The sequence below is a fragment of the Dama dama genome, chromosome 4, assembly GCF_033118175.1.
Source record: "Dama dama isolate Ldn47 chromosome 4, ASM3311817v1, whole genome shotgun sequence".
Classification (NCBI taxonomy): Eukaryota; Metazoa; Chordata; class Mammalia; order Artiodactyla; family Cervidae; genus Dama; species Dama dama.
The window spans coordinates 67,146,866-67,161,049 of NC_083684.1; the positions used below are offsets into that span (position 1 = coordinate 67,146,866).

At 41.9% G+C, this 14,184-nt stretch overlaps 1 protein-coding gene across 1 annotated transcript in view; it reads right to left on the reverse strand.

The window, feature by feature from the left end:
* LOC133055203 (zinc finger protein 107-like) overlaps positions 1–14,184 on the reverse strand; it is a 78,182-nt gene that overhangs the window by 31,740 nt on the left and 32,258 nt on the right. Inside the window, 1 exon segment of the mRNA XM_061140629.1 lies at positions 47–50. Coding sequence (XP_060996612.1) covers positions 47–50 — 4 coding nt within the window.

Genomic DNA, 14,184 nt, shown 5'->3' on the forward strand with positions numbered 1-14,184 from the left:
AGGAATATTGGTTTTGACAGAGATTCATCACTTTCCAATCTAGTACGTATCTAGGTCAGGAGAGAATGCATGATAGAATGTTAAGACAGCCTAGAAAATGATTTCCTCACAACACTAGGGAGATAGAAATGGCAACCCACTCCAGTGTTCTTACCTAGAGAATCCTACAGACGGGGGAGCCTGGTGGGCTGCTATCTATAGTGTTGCACAAAGTCAGTCACGACTGAAGTGACTTAGCAGCAGCAGCAGCATACAACACTCACTACATAAAAATCAAATTCTGAGATTCTGGTCATGTGCTACAAGGAAAAAGTAAGTAGTGCAAATTTGATTTGAAGAGGAAGGTAGCACCATTTTATACCACGGAATGTACAGAATTAGCACCAACTTAGAGGAAGCAGGCAGATGACATCAAGGAAGAAATAAATTAGAATCATAATAAATCATCATGAAGTCTTCTTTCTAAACTCACAAATTCCCATTTTCCCATTGAAATTAGGGATCTGAAATGCTATTATAAGAAGTAGAAGATTCCAAGAGACATTCTAGAAATGCAGGAAGCAAAACCCTGACAGTAGATAAGGGATTCTGGAAAGACGTGATCCTCACCCAAAGTGGCCAAGTTCCTATAGTTCCCTAACATCACATCCCTATACAATGCCCCTTGACGGAGGTCCAGTCACTTCTCTTCAGTAAAATCTATGGTCACATCCTGGAATATCAGCTGTCCCTGAAATACAAAGCACATATGCCATGTGACTGTGAGAAGACTTCCTAATGTGCCCAAAGACGACAACAGCAAGTTCACACAGGACTGGTTTTGATACAGGGGAGGGTCTGGTGTTATACTATACTATGACTTTTACACAGTAATAATGTCACCATATTTCGAACCCAAGAAGAAATGAGCTATGGCCCACAAATTCAGAAACTATTCTGATCTGGAAGAAAAATCTTAAAATAATCAGATCAGCAAAGGCATATTTATTTTTGAGTGTTGTATTTGTATAACACAGAATGAATTGCCTATCAAGGAAACAGGTTATTACCTGCTGCTTTTTAAAAAGCATACTCTGATCCAAGAGTTCATGAGTTGGACAAATGTGCCGTTCATTTAACAACCTTATTTTTTTTTCTTAGTATGTTTAACAAGCTTCTTTTAATTAGTAATGTTGAAATTGTGCTTCATGAATGACCATTTTGAACAGTAAGGAAGTACAATACTAAGGTAAGCATTCATACTTACTTTTGAGCTTCAAGTGTTTTACAAATTTTACAGATCTAATATGATAACATCCTCAGCAGCAACAATTATTTTAATTATTTAGGATATATTATATATCTTTCTGAAAGTTTTTACAGAGTCTTGGATGTGCAACCGAAATAATTTAAAATCAATAATGTTGTTGCCCCAACTTTCTGCAAATATTTAGCAAACATTCCTTAAATAGCTTAAATTTACTTCACTTTATGTACTCTAGACTTTAACGAATAAAACACAGACAAATACACAGGAACAACTCTAATGAAAGTTCATAGAAGTTTCTCTAATTGTGAAGAATACAAAAAATAAGAAAAATAATCAAATCATATGAACATTTTCATGCATATATATATTAAAATGGAACTATATGTTCATTTCATAAAATGAAACAATCTAAGGCCATGGAAAACATGCAAGTACAATTTTCAAAGGTTAGAATAAATAAAAATATTCATGAAATGATGATGTCTGTAATATACACCCTAGGTGTTGCTTGTATACACACATGCACAGAAACACACATAAGTTAAAAGCAGTCTTCTGTAAATAACACATCTTCTGGAAGAAACATTTTTAATCTACCTTTTCTTTTGAACTCATGTGTATTTTAGCATGTATGGTAAAACAACTATTTCGAATTGTGCATGAATGTGTTTTAAGTCACATCAATCATGTCCAACTCTTTTTGACCCCATGGGCTGTAGCCCTCCAGGTTTCTCCATCCATGGGAGTTCCCAGGCAAGAATACTGGAGTGGGTTGCCATTTCCTTCTCCAGGGGACCTTCCCAAACCAGGGATCAAACTCAGGACTCCTGCATTGGCAGACAGATTCTTTACTGCTGAGCCAACTGGGTACACTGAAAAGATTTTTACCTCTTTAGTAACAGGAATTAAAAACACAATAGGAGAAACAGTCTACATTTTATTAGCAAATATACCATGACACCTACTTAGAACACATTTCCAGACCTATGTGAAGAAACTGTAAATCTTTACTGAGGCACATAAAGTCTGAAAATCACATGTTTTACTTGGAAAATGTAGTGACATAAAGACTTCACTGACTTCAAATTCAAAACAATTGAAACTCAAAACAAACATGGATATTTCAAATATAAGTCTCAGCTGTATCTAGGAGAGCTAACATAATTTTGAATATAAAAACCTAAAAAGCCTAAATAGAAGGAACCTGCCAAATTACAGATGAAGCTATCACTGTATAGACTAGTTGAAATTTTAAACTAAATGAAGCAAAATCGCTACAAGGTAGCCGAAGAAGCTCACCTAAAGAGAGACTTGGACATGATTTTGAAGAATAAAAGAATAGGATGAAACGCAACATAATATTTTGTAGTCATGCAACAGGTGAGGTATTCCAAAGCAACATCAAAAATCAGAGGCGGAGAAAATATCACAGGGCATAAAGGAAAGATTTAGGTTTCAGCATTGTGTAATAAAAAATTTAGGGACTTGCCTGATGGTCCACTGGTGAGAAATCTGCCTGTCAATGCAGGGGACACGGGTTCCATCCCTGGTCAGGGAAGATCCCACAAGCCTCGGAGCAACTAAGCTAGTGTGCCACAACTGCTGAAGCCCACATCCTCCAAGCCTGCCAGGTATTAATATAACGACTGAACCCGTGCCTTAGAGCCAGAGCTCCACAACAAGATAGTAGCCCCTCCTAATCATAACAGAGAAAGCCCAAGACCATCAGCAAAATCCCAGCATAGCCAAAACTAAATAAATATTAAAATTTAAGAAGAAAAACAGAATTTAGCAGGCTTTGGTTCACAGGTTCTGGAAGTTTGCTTTTACTCTTGGAATCTAAGTTTGTTCACTCTTGGAATTTCCTTAGTGACTGCAGTGGCTTTATTACTCCGTGGGCCCTGAGAATTTACGCTAACAAGATGACTTATGTGGGCCCTGGTTTAATAAGGGATGACTCAGGTTGTGAGGCTGGGCATTTCACAAAGACCAACGAAGTGACTAGAGGTCTGGGGCTTTGAGCCAAGTGGGCTGATTAGCCCAACCTCTAAGGAGGGGAGAATGATGGAGATGTTATCAATCCCACCTATGTAGCTAAAGCCCAATAAAAACTCGGGACTTAAAAGCTTGAGTGAGCTTCTCTGCCTGGCAACACTCTGTTTTCTGTCACACCGATATGCCAGGAGGGCAATGGGTCCCTTGGCATGATGACTATGGGTAGGTTCAAACAAACCCGTTCAGAAATCAAGGAGCTTATCAAGTCCAAAGAAACAGCATTTCAGGAAAGAGAGACAGAACAAACACGGACTGTGCCTCTTACCTGGGAACGAGTCATTTCTGACTCTTTGCTTTCCTTCTCCTCTGGTCTTCCTTCTCAGGTAGATCAGTCTTGGGAAGTGACCCGAGTGTTGAAAATAGGCTGTTCAATACTTAGAAAACCACAGCGAGCTCCCTGTAACACAGCCCCACACAGAGGGAGGATCTCAACAGGTACAAATCAAAATCCTCTACGGCCACTGACACAGCAGGGATTCTGGAACACAGAAACAAACGAGGTGTTTTTACTTTTATTCTTTTCTTCAGATCTCGAGGCCCTTCCTGTGAAAACCACACGTTCTAGGCTGACCCTCCCTTTCAAACCACAGGCGAGACCCTGACCAAACTCCATACAGAATAGAGCCTCCTTCACCTCTTTGTGGATCAGGGACCTAGGGGTTGGGCAATGCAGGACTTTAAGCAGCGGTCTCTACAAACTAGAAGGCAGAACTGCCAGAGAAGAACATGGACCCTAGAACGATGTTAACAGGAAGTGGACGTCGGCCCCAGGGACCCGGCAGCTAAGCTAACGGACCTCAGACATTCTCACCGCGATACGAGGACACACTGGGGACGGGAAAATGGGGGCGGTACCTTGAACGTCCACAGAGACCCCCGAAACCCACGTGTGAAGGACAACAGGCCGTGGGACTACGACATCCGGGTTTTAAACAAACAAACTCACAAAAACTGTCGCTCATTTAAACTCAATTCCGTCTTGCCGGATACTGCGCACGCGCGGGCGGATAATCCGGTACGGCGGTGGGTGAGTGCGCTACGCCGCGGCCAACGAGAGGCGACGTCAGGAGAGAGGGTGGGACCAGGCCGGAAGCGCATGTACGTAGGGGCGGGGCCAGCGGGGGGCGGAGCCTTGCCTCCCCTCACCCCTCCCCAGTCCGGTTTGGGTCTGTTGCTCCTTCTGTCCAGCGATGCTTCCTTTCTCTGCCTTTTGATGCCTTTAAATCTCTTTGACTTCCTCTGGAGCAGAGCTGCTTCCTGCCTGTTCTAAGTTAGTGTTTCACACAACTTAAGGGAAAGAGAAGAATTTTGAGAGCTGCTTCTATGGGAAGCCGAGATGTTTTCAGCAAGTTGAAAAAGGGGGAATATTCAAAAGCCCTTTGTGTGAATGTTTGAAGATGGGTGTCTCCTCAGTGACGAAAAGTAGAACGTAATCACGTCAGTAGCAGCAGCAACAACAATTAACAGAGGCGTATGGATGTGAGAGTTGGACTATAAAGAAAGCTGAGCACTGAAGAATTGATGCTTTTGAACTGTAGTGTTGGAGAAGACTTTTAAGAGTCCCTTGGACTGCAAGGAGATGCAGGCAGTCCATTCTAAAGGAAATCAGTCCTGGCTATTCATTGGAAGGACTGATGCTGAAGCTGAAACTCCAATACTCTGGCCACCTGATGCAAAGAGCTGACTCATTGGAATAGATCCTGATGCTGGGAAAGATTGGGGACAGGAGAAGGGGACGACAGAGGATGTGATGGTTGGATGGCATCACCGACTCGATGGACATCGGCTTGGGTGGACTCTGGGAGTTGGTGATGGACAGGGAGGTCTGGTGTGCTGCTGTTCATGGGGTCACGAAAAGTTGGACACGACTGAGCGACTGAACTGAACTGAACTCAATCTGTATGAACAGATTCTGGCAGGAGTAACGGTATGTCATTTCTGGGGTTATGTTATAAACCACAATGTGGGTTCCTGTCTCCCTATTTCTTTCTGGACTCACTTCCTAAGAGAAAAGCCAGCTGCCCTGTTGTAAGCAAGTCTCTGGTTACAATTACTGAGGTTTCCTCCCAACGTATCATCTGAGTGATTCAGTTCAGTTCAGTCACTCATTCATGTCTGACTCTTTGGGACCCCATGAACTGCAGCACGCCAGGCCGCCCTGTCCATCACCAACTCCCAGAGTTTACTTAAACTCATCTCCATTGAGTCAGTGATGCCATCCAAAGATCTCATCCTCTGTTGTCCCCTTCTGCTCCTGTCTTCAACCTTTCCCAGTATCAGGGTCTTTTCCAAACTCACTTCTTCACATTAGGTGGCCAACGTGTTGGAGTTTCAGCTTCAGCATCAGTCCTTCCAATGAATATTCAGGACTGATTTCCTTTAGGATGGACTGGTTGGATCTCCGCGCTGTCCAAGGGACTCTCAGAATCTTCTCCAACACCACAGTTCAAAAGCATCAATTCTTCAGTGCTCAGATTTCATTATAGTCCAACTTTCACATCCATACATGACTACTGGAAAAAACATATCGTTGACTATACAGACCTTTGTTAGCAAAGTAATATCTCTGTGTTTTAATATGCTGTGTAGGTTGGTCATAACTTTTCTTCCAAGGAATAAACGTCTTAAAATTACATGGCTACAGTTACCATCTTCAGTGATTTTGGAACCTGAAAAAATAAAATCTGTCACTGTCTCCGTTGTTTCTCATCTATTTGCCGTGAAGTGTTGGGACCAGATGCCATGATCTTAGATTTCTGAATGTTCAGTTCTAAGCCAAAATTTTAACTCTCCTCTTTCAGTTTCATCAAGAGGCTCTTTAGCTCTTCTTTGGATTCTGCCCTAAAGGTTGTGTCATCTGCATATCTGAGATTATTGATATTTCTCCCAGCAACCTTGATTCCAGCCTGTGCTTCATCCAGTCCAGCATTTCTTGTGATGTCCTCTACATATGAGTTAAATAAGCAGGGTGACGCATGCTTAAGGTGGGGCAAGAGCAGCGCTAATAATAGAATCACACAAGCACTTGCTGCAGCGTGAAAGGTGACTCACAGCACACCCCGAAGTGAGCATGTTGAGAGGAGCAGTGCTCAGTGGCTTCTCTCCCAGTGGGGGTGCACCAGTCCCACCAGCCTCACACCGCAGATAGAAGCACAGCTAAGAAACAGATCTGGGGCTCTAGTCCACCAACCAGGGAGCATGGACTCACCACAGAGAGGGCATTGAGAACCACAGAGCAATGGGGAAGTGCCCCTCAGTATCCAGGGCAGGCTCTGATCACAGTAACACAGTCAAAGCCCAGATCAAGGGAATAAGGGCACGAATCTCTGGACCAACCTCACCCACCAAGTTGCAGACACCAGAAAGAAGACTAACTAGGTTCTTGTAGCCTTCAAAACAGAGATCACAGACAGAAAACTGGACAAAATGAGATGGCAAAGAAATAGGTTATAGAGAGTGAAGCAACATCAAACCCTGCATGAACCACTAAGTAAAGAGTAGGTAGGCAATTTAATGATTACTTCTTGCTTTAATCATCTTAAGTGGAGACACCAGATGTTTTCACAAATCCTAGGTGCCTGATAATTCTTTGATCCACTTCTTTTCACACATGTTTCTGAGAATATTCTATTAGATGTTTGAATCTAAAATTCATAAATGATAGTGACAGAAAACTAATCAGAAACTGAGGACACATAAGACAGTGTCCGAGGAAGTGGATTACAAATGAGATAAACTTTATAAAGTGCTAGTCCTTAAGAAATTATATAAGAAGAGAGCCTTTTAAAAATATGGTTAAAAAACAGAGAAGTTTACTCATAGCTCTGTGGAGACCAACCTGGGACAGATATCAATAGAATGGGGAAGACTGCAGATCTCTTCAAGAAAATTGATATACCAAGGGAACTTTTTATGCAAAGATGGGCACAATAAAGGACAGAAGTGGTATGGACCTGACAGAAGTGGAAAGTATTAAGAAAAAGGGCCAAGAGTACACAGAAGAGATATACAAAAACGATCTCAATGACCAATATAACTAGGATGTTGTGATCACTCACCTAGAGACAGACATCCTGGAGTCTGAAGTCAAGTGGGCCATGGGAAGGATCACTGTGAATAAAGCTAGTGGAGGTGATAGAATTCCAGGTGAGCTATTTCAAGTCCTAAACGATGATGTTGCTAAAGTGCTGCACTCAACATGCCAGCTAATTTGGAAAACTCAGCATTGGCCACAGGACTGGAAAAGGTCAGCTTTCATTCCAATCCCAAAGAAAGGCAATGCCAAAGAATGACCAAACTACCACACAATTGCACTCATTCACATACTACCAAAGTAAGATTTAATATTCTCCAAGCGTGTCTTCAACAGTATGTGAACTGAGAACTTCCAGATGTTCAAACTGGATTTGGAAAGGCAGAGGAACCAGAGGTTAAATTGCCAACATCTATTGAATCATAGAAAAAGCAACAGAGGTCCAGAAAAACATCTACTTATGCTTTATTGACTACGCCACAGCCTTTGACGGTGTGGATCGAAACAAAGTGCGGCAAATTCTTAATGAGATGGGGATACCAGACCACCTTACCCACCTCCTGAGCAATCTGTATGCAAGTCAAGAAGAAACAGTACTGGACATGGAACAATGGACTAGTTCCAAATCGGGAAAGGAATATGTCAAAACTGCCTATTGTCACCCTGTTTATCTAACTTTTATGCAGAGTACATCATGCAGGAGACCTCAGTTTGATCCCTGGGCTGGGAAGATCCCCTGGAGAAGGGAATGGCTACCCACTCCAGTATTCTGGCCTAAAGAATTCCATGGATTGTATAGTTCATAGGATCACAAAGAGTTGGTCAGAACGGAGTGGCTTTTACTTCCACTTTTCATCATGTGAAAAGTTGGGCTTGAAGAAGCACAAACTGGAATCAAGACTGCAGGGAGAAGCATCAAAACCTCAGATATACAGATGAACCACCCTAATGGCAGAAAGCAAAGGGGAACTGAATGAAACTTTCTTGATGAAACTGAAAGAGAGGAGTGAAAAAGTTGTCTTCAAACTCAGCATTCAGAAAACTAATATCATGGCATCCAGTCCCATCGGTTCAGGGCAAATAGATGGGGAAACAATCGAAACAGTGAGACTTTACTTTCTTGGGCTCCAAAATCACTGCAGATGTTGACTTCAACCATGAGAGTAAAAAACGCTTGCTCCTTGGAAGGAAAGCTATGGGCAATGTAGACAGCATAATGAAAAATAGAGACATTACTTTGCAGACAAATGTCTGTTTAGTCAAAGGTATGGTCTTTCCCGCAGTCATGTATGGATGTGAGAATTGACCATAAAGAAAGCTGAATATCAAAAAACTGATGCTTTTGAACTCTGTTGTTGGAGAAGACTCTTGAGAGTCTCTTAGACTGCAAAGAGATCACACCACTCCATCCTAAAGGGAATCAGTCCTGAATATTCGTTGGAAGGACTGAAGCTGAAGCTCCAATACTTTGACCATCTGATGCGAAGAGCTGATGCATTGGCAAACATCTTGATGCTGGGTAAGACTGAGGACAGGAGGAGAAAGGGACCAGAGGAAGAGATGGTTGGACGGCATCACTGACTCGATGGACATGAGTTTGAGCAGGCTCTGGGAGTTGGTGATGGACAGGGAAGCCTGGCGTGCTGAAATCCATGGGGTCCCAAAGAGTTGGACACGACTGAGTGACTGAAATGTGCTGACTGATAGGTGTAATTGATTCTCTTTGCAGTACAGTAGTACAAAATTGTAAAACAGCTATATTCCAAATAGAACTTTTTAAACGGATATATTTATATAATCTAGAAATTGTTATAGCTTGAATCAATTATTAATAATATGGGGGGAAATGTGCTAAACAATTATGCCAGTTTATTTTAAAATTTTATGAGGTAATTGAATGTATTAAATATTTTAGCATTTTACAATTGGGGCAAATACACTTAAGATATTTAGTATAAGATCATATAAGGAAAAGAGAAACTTTGAAGTCAACCTGAGATGTGCATTCTTTCATTTTGGGGAGGTTTTGCTTTCTGCAGTGACAAAAGTACTTGAGTTTGAAATTTGATTTAGAAGGTCCTATCTCTAGTTCTCAGTGGATACGAAGTTAAAAATCAGAAAACAAGAACCTGTCCCCAGTATTCCTAAAAATTAAGCAGTTTGTCTACCACTTCACTCACATATTTTTGTCTAGAGGTAGAAAGAAACTTTAAAAGGACTAGCATACAGTTACTCAAAATCGGCACAGTTTTTCTAGGACCCCCCAAGAAATGGAAGAGCAACCAATGAATGCAGTTTGTCACAAGCCAAGAGGAGACTTTTAGTTCCCACTGTGATGAAGAAAAGTAATCACTGGAGATGAATTCATGAATGATTTAAGAGACAGAATGGGGCAGGTGATACATTTCTCTGACAGCAGTGCATACAAAACCAGGTTTTCCAAATTGATTTCCACTGAAGATGATCTTCCAAAACCACCTGGGGAAGGATGACTTCCTCACTGCTCCTTGGACCTCTCATCTGAGTCATCATCTCCATCCATTCATACCTACCTGGGTATATGGCTGATGTCTCCATTCTCCTTATACTCCTGGGATCATTCCAATTGCTCCAGAAAGGTGACCAGGTCCAGCTTAGAGATCACAAGACCTGTTCATCAGAGAAAGGAATATTTGCGTTGTCAGAGATTCATCAGTGTCCAATCCAATATGTATTCAGTTGAGATGAGAATGCATGGGAGATTGTTAATATTGCCCGGAAAATGATTTCCCCAAATTCTTTATTCAAGTCACCTATATAACACAAACAAACACATAACATCAGATCCTGAGATATTGGTCAAGTACTACGAAGGCAAAGTAAGTGTGTAACTGTGAAATTAAGAAAAGGTGTGACTATTTAATACTACAGAGCTTATACAATTACCACTAACCTAAAATAAAATGATACCTTACAGTGAACGGTATCAGATTCATGATCTCCAAACAAGAAGATTTAACTTCAGGACCAGGGACCAGGCATCAGGCTTGATCACTCAAGAGCTTTTGTGTAGCAGAGTTGTATTAAAGTGAAAAGGGGACAGAGAAGCTTCTGACAGAGACATCAGAAGGTTGCGGAGAGTGCCCCTCCCCTTGCTAGTCTAAGCAAGGATGCTATATACTATTAAATCAGTAATTACAATAAATCAAAACAATGTCTCAAGGTTGTAAAAATTTTACCAGACCCACTCCTACAATTTATGTTTGAGGATAACAGGATTAGAACTTAACAATAGAAAGATCCTACCAGACCCAGACCCCTTTATTGACTATGCCAAAGCCATTGACCATGTGGATCACAACAAACTGTGGAAAATTCTTCAGGAGATGGGAACACCAGACCACCTGACCTGCCTCCTGAGAAACCTGTATGCAGGTCAAGAAGCAACTGTTAGAACTAGACATGGGTCAACAGACTGGTTCCCAATCGGGAAAGGAGTACTCAAGGCTGTATACGTCACCCTGCTTATTTAACTTATATGCACAGCACATCATGGAAAATGCTGGGCTGGCTGAAGCACAAGCTGGAGTCAAGGTTGCCAGGGGAAATATCCATAACCTCAGATGTGCAGATGAAATCAAGCTTAAGGCAGAAAGCGAAGAAGAACTAAAGACCCTCTTGATGAACTGAAAGAGAACACCACTACAATATTGTAAAGTAATTAGCTTCTGATTAAAATAAATAAATTAAAAAAACTACTATGTATAAAATAGATAAGTCACAAGGATATATTGTATAGCATAGAAAATTATACCCTTTATCTTGTGATAACTTTTAATGGAGTATAATCTGTAAAAATACTGAATCACTATGGTATATACCAGAAACTAATGTAATATTGTACATCAACTATACTTTAATTAAGAAAAGGATTCAGGACAAAAGAAATATAAAAGGTGCTCTCTCTTTTTTTTTTTTTTTTTTTTTCTTGGAAGAAGAGATCCACTCAATGTAAATCAAGGTTCTTCTTTCTAGGAAAAAAAAAAAAAGAAAGAAAGAAACTGAAAGAGGAGAGTAGAAAAGTTGGCTTAAAACTCAACATTCATAAAACTAAGATCATGGCATCTGGTCGCATCACTTCTTGGCAAATAGATGGGGAAACAATCTAAACAGTGATAGACTATTTTTAGGGGGCTCCAAAATCACTATAGATGGTTACTGCAACCATGAAATTCAAAGACGCTTGCTCCTTGGAAGAAAAGTTATGACCAACCTAGACAGCATATTAAAAGGCAGAGACATTACTTTGCCAACAAAGATCCATCTAGTCAAAGCTATGGTTTCTCCAGTAGTCATGTATGGATGTGAGAGTTGCACTACAAAGAAAGCTGAACACGGAAGAATCGATGCTTTTGAACTGTGGTGTTGGAGAAGACTTTTGGAAGTTCCTTGGACTGTAAGAAGATCCAACCAGTCCATCCTAAATGAAATCAGTTCTGAATATTCATTGGAAGGACTGATGCTGAAGCTGAATCTCCAATACTTTGGCCAGCTGGTGTGAAGAGCTGACTCATTTGAAAGACCTTGATGGTGGGAAAGATTGAAGGCAGGAGGAGAAGGGGACGACAGAGGATGAGATGGTTGGATGGCATCACCAACTCAATGGACATGAGTTTGAGTAAACTCTGGGAGTTGGTGATTGACAGGCAGGCCTGGTGTGCTGCAGTCCATGGGGTCGCAAATAGTCAGACATGACTGAGCGACTGAACTGAACTGAACCAGACCCACTCCAGTAATATAAATTCTAAGATATCAGGATTAGTCAGGAGGTTTTCAGGAAGGATAAACTGTCTTCAAGCAGGATACATTGTTGTTGTATAATCCCTAGTACAGAGTTTTAACCGAGTTGTTTGTTGTTTAATCTTCAGTTCTGGGCTTAAAGAAAAAGTCATGTGTGTAAGACACATAACATAAAGAAGTCATTTTAAGTGTCTAATACCAAGGAATGTAGAGGGAAAAAAGGTATTTGTCCTTTTCTCCGCCTTGAGAATTCCAGACCCCTATCTTCTATTCGAGACCCCCCTCTCCCCTATCTCCTCCCCTACCCGCCCCCCCTTCTCCTCAGGGACCCGACTTCTTATCAACCTGCCTAGGAATTGACTCTCACAGAAGGAGGCAGAGTACATCAAGGAAGAAAAAAGGTTACCAGCATAATGAATTATCCTAAAGCCTTTCTTTCTAAGTTCATACATGCCCATTTTCCCTAGGTAGGTGAGATTTCAAACTATTCTGCGAATCAGAAAAGTCTCAGAAACTTCTAGAAATGATGGAACCAAAAGTCAGTAGATAAGGGATTCTGGAAGGAAGTTGTCCTCACCCACGTGGGCCAGGTTCCTACAGTTCTCTAACATCACGTCCCTGTACAATGCCCACTGAAAATTTTCTGAAAAACTCTGGACCACTGAGTTGAGTCACTCGGCTTCCCAGCTGGCACAGTGGTAAAGAATCTGCCTGCCAATGCTGCAGATGCGGCTTCAGTCTCGGGGTGGAAAAAACCCCGGGATGAGGAAATGGCAACCCACTACAGGAATACTTGCCTGGAAAATCCCATGGACAGAAGAGAGTTGGTCCTATGTATAATGGCATTTTCAAACTTGGTTTTAAATATCTAAATTGCATCCAGGTGTTAAGTCATCACTGCATTTCCCAACGTCCCTAAAATCCCAACACCAAACCACATCTCAGTAGAAGTGAGGATAGGAGTGACTCCCCATGCTGATCTCTCACAAAAAGAATAGTTTCAACAGCTGAAAGCGCTGATTCATGATGAGAATTCATCATGCTTCGTAGAAAGTGAGGATGCAGACAACGGAGAAAAGGCATGGGACACAAGGAATTAGTCTAAAGGGCTGGTCTTCACTAATATAAGAGGAAATGGGAAAAGTAAGATGATACCAAATGCCTAGGAAGACAAATTAGGAGGAGAGAGCTAAAGGCTTGCATATTCTCATTTGGGCATTTCTGGAGGAAAAGCAGACACAGCCCCAGACCCAGGACAGGATATTGACCTGAGAAGCTGCCATTTCCTCCTTTCCTCCTCCTGCTCTGTCTTCTCTGGGGATATTACACTGCAAACGCACTTCTGAGTTTCGAGAATCTACCTTGGAGGGCATCAACACAGCTCTTTAACCTGCAACCACCGCTCCTACAGACAGAAGGACCTTGGAAAGCTGAGAAGACCGACCTCTCCTGTCCTGTCTCAGGAGAGGTTCAGGAACAATCAATTCCTACCTGGAGACCAGCCTGTGAACTTATTTCTTGATTGTTCTCTCCCCATAAAGCACTCCTAACACTGCTCACACAAACAATGTGAGCTGACTGACTTCCCTGGTCCAAATCCAGCTAGACCAACCCTGCAGCCTCTCCTCAGACAGATTCCGGGGCTCAGCTCTCACAGATGGGCCAGGAGTGTCGTCCTTATCCCAAGTCTCTCCTTAGAATGCCCTGGAGGACTTCCTACACACCGCACTGACACTCCCAGAGAACCAACATTGAACTCTGTTGGGAGGGCATCAGTGAGGTCATTTCCTGACACTGGTTATATGATCCTGATGGGAAACCAGATGGAAACCAATTGGCTAAAGATTCTTTCTGAACCATTTCAGAGAATACAAATCCCTGGTGGTCAGGGCCCCACTGCAAGAAGTTAAGAATATGCAGGTCAACACTGTTGCCGTGAAAGGAATCATCAGAAAATCCCATTTTTTTCCTGATGCTTCTTCCCACAAACCAACGTTCAGGAGTCCTGAGCTCAAAGCCTCACACTCACTGCAGCTAAGACCTCTCTGTAGGGAAGGATTTAGGGCAG